The sequence below is a fragment of the Podarcis melisellensis genome, assembly GCF_964234715.1.
Source record: "Podarcis melisellensis genome assembly, chromosome: 6".
NCBI classification, from domain to species: domain Eukaryota; kingdom Metazoa; phylum Chordata; class Lepidosauria; order Squamata; family Lacertidae; genus Podarcis; species Podarcis melisellensis.
The window spans coordinates 65,081,463-65,088,649 of record NC_138538.1 but is presented as its reverse complement, the minus strand read 5'-3'; the positions used below and the strand labels follow the sequence as shown (position 1 = coordinate 65,088,649).

Genomic DNA, 7,187 nt, shown 5'->3' with positions numbered 1-7,187 from the left:
TAACTTGGCCTTTCAAAGATGGAAGTATAAGAAGGCACACTTTAGAGGCACCTAATGTATGAATAATGTGTATTTGTTTTACAAGAAGCTTTACAGCTGCAATGTTCCAAGAATGCTTATATTCAATAAGTAGCCATTATAATTCACAGAATGGCAGCATAGGCTCCATAAAGCAAAACCCATCAATTCTGATTTTTCAAAACCAGTAAAAATCTGCTTTCAGGTATATTACCTAAAGTGAGATTTAAATTCAGCATCGGTGTTCTTTCTGTGCTACTCTGCAGTTCTGTTTGCTGACAGTATATTTGGCACACACTGGTTTTTAGTATTAAAAACTGATGGGAAAATAAATTATTTGATTGCATGTTTGTTGCTTATGCTGCAAAAGCCAAGCATTATTATTTGATGCATAAAATGAAATAATGCAGCAGGTTATTGGAAGCTAAGGGAAGGCAAGCACATTCTGTAGTGTGATCCCATTGATGAACTTATGATCAACAGACCTGACATTCTACTAAAACAATGGCAGTGGCTCTCCAATATATTCTCATGCAGTTGCTTCTTTCTTACCTGTCTTTTCCAGTTTCCCGCTTGAAGAGATCATCAATTTGAAGCATCTTGTGCCGGGATATCATGTATACTTTTAACTGAGGTAGTATCTGATTCATCAGTTGCAGATTGTTATAAATTAATCCTTTTCCATCTCTCCTCATGTTGCTGCCTGGACCCCAGAAGATAAATACAGTCCCTTGGCTCATATTTAACAGTTCATGACGATTTCGCAAAATTCTCTGCATACTGGAGTGAGCTATGACTCGCAGACTCGTCTTGTTTCCAACATCTTTTACAAATCCCCGTGTGGGCGCATCGTTCATTCGTATTACACACTCTGTCTGGTCAATCTTCTTCCCTTGTTGGCTTCGCAAGAGGTGTCCAGAGCTTGTTACTAGGGCACAGCTTGCACAGTGCATTTTCAAAGGCTGCGGGGAAAGAAAGGTCTCAGTATACAATATACACCCAAATCCTCTGAGAGGTAAAGAAAATGAGAGGAAGCTTGAGAAAGAGAAACGACTGAATACAAATGGTAGGCTTCCAATATAATTATGCAGAGTGAGCCCTTCCCTTCGTCTTGAGTAGACACATAGCTTGGCAGATATAGCTTTTATATTGCTATCCTTACTGCTTGAAGTTGTTGTTTTCTGGGGGCTTACAAGAAATCATTGTTCTAGCACTAATCCAGTTTATTTCCCTCACCGTACCGGTTTTCCTCCTACAGCCACACACACAAAACCCCCCTGACATTTAGAAAAATCCAGGGTGGTCAAAAATGGGCATGGGTGTTTTTATGTGCAATGTTCCACATTTAGTAGTGCAGCGTTCGGGATCTGTGATTCAAGTTGCAGCATCTCCCCTCCCCCCCGGTCTGGTCATCTTGTTTGACAGGAGACCTTCCACTTATCAGTATAATAGTGGATATTGAGGTAGAAGCCTTAGTTTCCAGCTAATCCTTTCCTAATCATCATGCCCATAATGACAACCAGCACCTCCAGTTAGAATTTGAGAAGAATAACCAGTTTGTCCAATGTTCAGTATGGTGAACGCAATAATTTCCTACTGTCTGATCTGGAGAATGTAGTGGGGAAATGCACTTCAGGAACAAAAAAATCAGAAAATGGGTGTAAATTTCAATATTTTTTAAAAAGGTGCAAATCCATTTCCCTACTGAGCAGATAATCGGCAATCATCTTAAATTACACAGTGCAAATTAAGATTAAACCTTAGGACTCAACTCACTATGAAGGAACAGTTTAGTAATCATAGAACTTCCTTCTTTGGATTTTTTTCCAGAAAAAAGGAGGAAGGATCTGTTAGGAATGGCTGACCTAAAAGGGGAACATTCTTCACATACAAAAACAGTGCCTACATCTTTCAGCAGCATTTCAGGCAACTAATGCACTGCCCTCACTCTGAGCTAGCTTTGTTTGCAGCCTCTGTGACGCTGTAATACAGGCTATGTATCATTGCAGTTTCATCATATTCCCAGTGATCCCGAACTTAAAAATAAAGGATTGGGATTCACCTAAGGAGCCCCATCAGCAAAAGCGAAGTACACACAAGGACTTCTGCTCGTGCAACAGGGCTTCCCTCCTACACAACTAGCTCAGAGGGGGTGTCTGTCAAGAGAACTGGACCATTTCATTTGGCAAGCTGAATGCTTGTGCTGATTGAATGTTTGACATAGAACATTGAATTCCTCCCTTAGAAACAAAGAGAGCAAATAAGGTGTGTGTGTGTGTGTGTGTGTGTGTGTGTGTGTGTGTGTGAAAGAGAGGGGGGGGAGGAGGGAGAGTTTAAGGAAATACATAACACGTGAAAGCACAGCCCTGGGTATGACATATTGTGACTCAAGTCAGGAGCTAGGTGATTCATTAGGCAGTTTTTCTGTATATAACTGCATCTGGAAGCTGGTATACAAAAATGGAATGCATTCACATATTTTCTTCCAATGTTAAATGAGTTCCCAAAGCTCTGAAGTATCGGTTAGTCTCATCTACAGCAGCAGGGACAGAAGAAATGTCAAAAAGCATATAAAGTATTCTGAGTTATTATGTCCAATTGCCTTGGAGTAAGTGGTGCCAATAAAATAGCAATAACTTGTCAACTGTGATGTTACATTTTACTGCAGGACATGAGAATATGTAGCAAGTATTTAATCCTTCAGGGAAGAGTAGTCCTTGCACTGTAGTTAAGAATGCCACTGTGTTTCTAATACTGTCCTAGATTTAGCTCTGTTTTTTATTGTACCACCTGGCTATTTTGGTGAGCTAGATCATGGCCATAATTGTACAATTCTTTTGCAATAAACTATAAGTGTTTAAAGTTTCCCTTTTCTAAATCAGGAGTATTAAAATAAACCTATTATCTATAGGTCCAATGGGACATTTTGTTTTCTGTATCAGTTGGTTAAGGTCAGATTCAACCGCTTTTAAAGCTAAAATACTATACACACTTACCTAGGAGTAAGCTTCACTAAACTCATTAGCACTTGCATTTGGATACACATGCATATAATTTTACAGTAGCTTCTAATGATTTCAATGAGAGATATTTAAACACATGCTTAAACCTCTGACATTTTATTCATAGAGGCTTTAAAAGGCTTAAGTTTTGATTTGGATGAACTTCACCATTACATTTGGTTTTCTTGGAAGTGTGTATGCAGTTTTAACCAAGCCTCTTCAAAGCCAGCCTAGACTGCCACCCCAAAAATTGAGTTCTTACCAAATGGTAAGTAGAGTTTGAGTTCTTGCCAAACAGTCCTCTGTAGCTTTCCTAAAAGAGACATTTCATAGAATCCCAGAGTTGAAAGGGGCCACAAGGATCATCTAGTCCAACCCCCTGCAATGCAAGGGTCTTTTGCCCAACGTGGGACTTGAATTCACAACCCTGAGATTATGAGTCACGTGCTCCCTACCAACAGAACTATTTAGCTAGTATTTGATTTAAAGGATACCTCTTAAAACATGCCATTGATAATTCATCAAGATCAAACCTCCCAACATTTACATCCCTTCTACTGGATGCAAATGTAAACAATAATCCAGTTGAATTAGGCATGCTGAAGTCCAATGAAACCAACAAGCCTCTTGAAAGTATATAACTGTGCCTTATTGGACTGGCTCAGATCTTCACACACCCTACATATCTTACAGTACAAAATAATATCCTGACATATTGGTGAACAGAAATAGTGTTACTGTTTTTACAAGAAGTCAACACAGCTCAAGGTAGAGGGAAATCTGAAAGAGAGAGTTGTCTAGTTTGGCAGATGAGAGAGAAGAGACAGAGCCCTTCAAACAAAGGTCTAAAATTAAGGTGAGAAGAGTATTCCCACTGGATCTCCATACTTACTAGGAACAGAGGAAGCTGCCTTTTATTGATTGAGTCAGACCATTGGTCTGTCTACACTGAATGGTAGTGAGTGGCTTTCCGGGATTTCAGAAAGGGATCTCTCCCATCCATAATCCTCCACCTGGGGTTGAGCCTGGGACTTTCTGCATGCAAAGTAGATACCCTTCCCACTGAGCTATGGCCCTTCCTCAAAGGCCTAGTTTGTAGTCCAAGGAAGCACCCCTCCTTGACATCTGAAGGACCACAGTTTTACCTAGAGCTCCAAAAAAAGTTGATCTGGTTGACTAGCCTACAGTTTTGCTTTATGGGCATGTAAGTTCATGAGTTCCTAGTGGATATGCAAGAAAGGATCTGTTTCTGTTCCAACCCCATGCTTATTGCATGCAACACTGTTTCTGTTCCACCTCCATTCTACAGTTCAGGTTCTGACATGGTTCTTGCTGCCCACATTTTATGCAATCAAATGTGTTATCGTTATGTTACTCCCCACCGTTCATTTCAGTGCAAAGAAATAGCAATGCAAACCGGGCGGTGGTGGGGAGTCATGCACATGTACATATTTGCAGACCAAGAGGGAATACTGATCATATTCACTGGCTCAAGTTCTATTCCAGACATCGGATGAATAAGCAAACATTGGCAACTTCCGCTCCCGTTTCCTTCAGAATTCTCTGACATCCCTAGTTAACTAGTTGCATGGTTTATTTTTTGCTTTCCTGGGGATATGCAGCCAAATGGAAAGCTGCTATTCCATATTAAGCATTAAAAGCTTGGTCCTGGAAGGTACTAAGTACATTCTGTGCCTGACAGAAGGCTCTTACTACATTATGAAAATTAGCTCCCGTGATTTCCTGTGGCAGTGAATTATCTATGTGTCATTAGACACACAGCTAGTGTGTCTCCATATATTAATCTCACGTGCCCCTTACAGTTCTTAACAGGAAAAGAGCTGAAGTCAGCATGGTGACACATCACTTAGTGTATGAGAGACATATATGTATGAAACTGTTTATAAAATCAATGTTCCATGGTTAAAATTAGCAGGAATCAGTGGCATTGCTTCATTAAGCAGAAAGCAAGCCTCATCTCTTCCTGTTTTGGCGAAGCACTTGCTTGTCTTCTAAGTATTTCTTAAAATGCTAAAAATTTTGAAAATGTAAAACACTGCTACCCATATGTGTTCATACATTACAATTCAATAAATATTTCTGTATGAAAACATTCAATGGCTTTTCTGTAATAAAATTTAAAACAAAACTAAAGTCTTGTGGTGAATTAATCCATTTACATGCTGGCAGAATATCTTTATAGTCTCAGCATTCTTAACAGATCCAGGACTGTTTGCATTCACAAATAACAATTTCTACACTCCTAAGGCAGGTATGACAGTGGATTGGAATATTTGTGCCATTTGTGACCTGAGATTTCAAATGAAATGTGCACATCATACCTTTACACTTTTACATGCTACTTTGATGGATTGCCTACCAAAAGGTAGAAAGGTAAGCTAACTACTTTATCACAATACTTGAAAAGGCAAGATGAAATGCTAGTCAGGTTAAGGAAAATGTAACTGCTACCAGACTTGACTCAAGTAAGAATATACACACAATAAGTTGGTTTTTTTGTCGAAACTAATTCCTACTAGATCTTTGCCTACTCATCAACAACATTTTTATCTTGAATTAGCCACCAAAGACTCTACGTTCCAAAAAAGAAAATAAATAGAGCAACATTTTTAGAAAAAGAAATGCTGATATGTTTTAGAAAAAAACAACCAACTACTGTATCTCTCACCTGTATACTCCTACATAACCTACCCATGGTAATTCATGCTCTGGTCACATCCAGACTCCATTACAATAACACATTCTGCAAGAAGACTTTAAAACAACAAATGTAGCTTTCAGAAACTACAAATGACATGGAATGTAGCCATGAGGCTCTTGCCTGAAGTGGGCAATAGAGAGGAAATACTGCCAATTCTGAACACTTCCACTGGCTTCCAATTGGTTTCCAGGTCCAACTAAAGTGCAGGTTTTGAGCACTAAAGTCTCAAACTTTAGGAGTTGGCCCAAAAGGTTCTGACCCTCGGAGATCATTCCAGGGATGAGAGCTTTGCAGCAATTATATCCAATCATTAACCAAGGCTCACACTGAGCACCCACAAAAGGCCCACCGCCGTTTCCCATTCCTATGTTCCAAAGGCCCAGAAGCTTACCTTGAGGCAGGACAAGGCAAGGTAATAGGTATGCCCCAGAGTAGCTATTCCCATTGCTGGCAATCCGAAATCTTCCGTGGGGAAACTGACACTACAGGTATTTTCATCAGGGGCCCTGCTCACTTTGATGCTACTTGTGAGCATTCAAGGAGCAATTTTCACTTTTATGAGCACTGCTATGTGAATCTTCATGATAGCCCTATCCTCAGTGGCCTGGGTTAAGGGGAACTGCATGCAGTGGTTCATATAAATCAAACAATTGCTTCACTTGATTTCAGGTCCCTTCATTGTTTGAGGCCTGGTAGGAATTACTTTGGAGAGGTATTTTCTGTGTGTTCTGCCCCTTACAGTTTTCCAGCAGTAAGCTGTTTTATTTCAGAGGATGTTTGGCATATTCTGAGTGTCTGTAAGTGAAACTATTAATCCCTTGGTTTCCACTGTGGACTTTTGTTTAACAAGTGTGTTCATTTTGTGTATTTAACATGTGTTGTATATAAGTTGTTGTTTTTCTCTCCTGTAGGCTTCCCTTGGTGTAATTCAGCACAAAAGGGGGCATACAGATATTTAATAAAATAAAGACACATGCACCAGTAATAACCCAGTTGGAAACAGAGAGTAAAGAGGGAAATGACAGGCTTAAGCAAAGTAAAATACATAGGTATCTTGCATCCAGCTTGCATTTAAAACTTGCATGTCTGTGACTGAAGTTATGCAGAAATAAACAGCTGTTTATTGTTCACTGGGTATAGTGTAATTTCCTGTGTCAGTTTTGTCTTTTAACAGTTGCATCGCTGATTACAATTTCTAACAGCTATGCTCTGTTGTGGACTTATTTTCTGAAGAGATCGTGTGAACTTTTATTCAAAAGTACTAGGCTCTGAATATTCATAATACAGTACAATTTAAAAGGGCAAAGGCTAAAAAAGGGTAGACTATCTTCATTTACACAGTGACTTGTTAGGATTGGGAACATCCGAGGAAGTCATAGCTAAGTCACTCAACTTAGTTCTGTCTAAGGTAAAGGTAAAGGGACCCCTGACCATTAGGTCCAGTC

General features: G+C 39.6%; 1 protein-coding gene across 4 annotated transcripts in view; it reads right to left on the bottom strand.

The window, feature by feature from the left end:
* ST6GALNAC5 (ST6 N-acetylgalactosaminide alpha-2,6-sialyltransferase 5) overlaps positions 1-7,187 on the bottom strand; it is a 140,642-nt gene that overhangs the window by 14,603 nt on the left and 118,852 nt on the right. For all 4 annotated transcript variants that reach the window (XR_014169262.1, XM_081914666.1, XM_081914665.1 and 1 more), the window contains one exon: positions 571-980. Coding sequence is in view for 3 of the 4 variants with exons in the window: in XM_081914666.1 (XP_081770792.1) it covers positions 571-980 (410 nt within the window). In the remaining variant the exon portion in view is untranslated. The remainder of the gene's footprint in view (positions 1-570; positions 981-7,187) is intronic.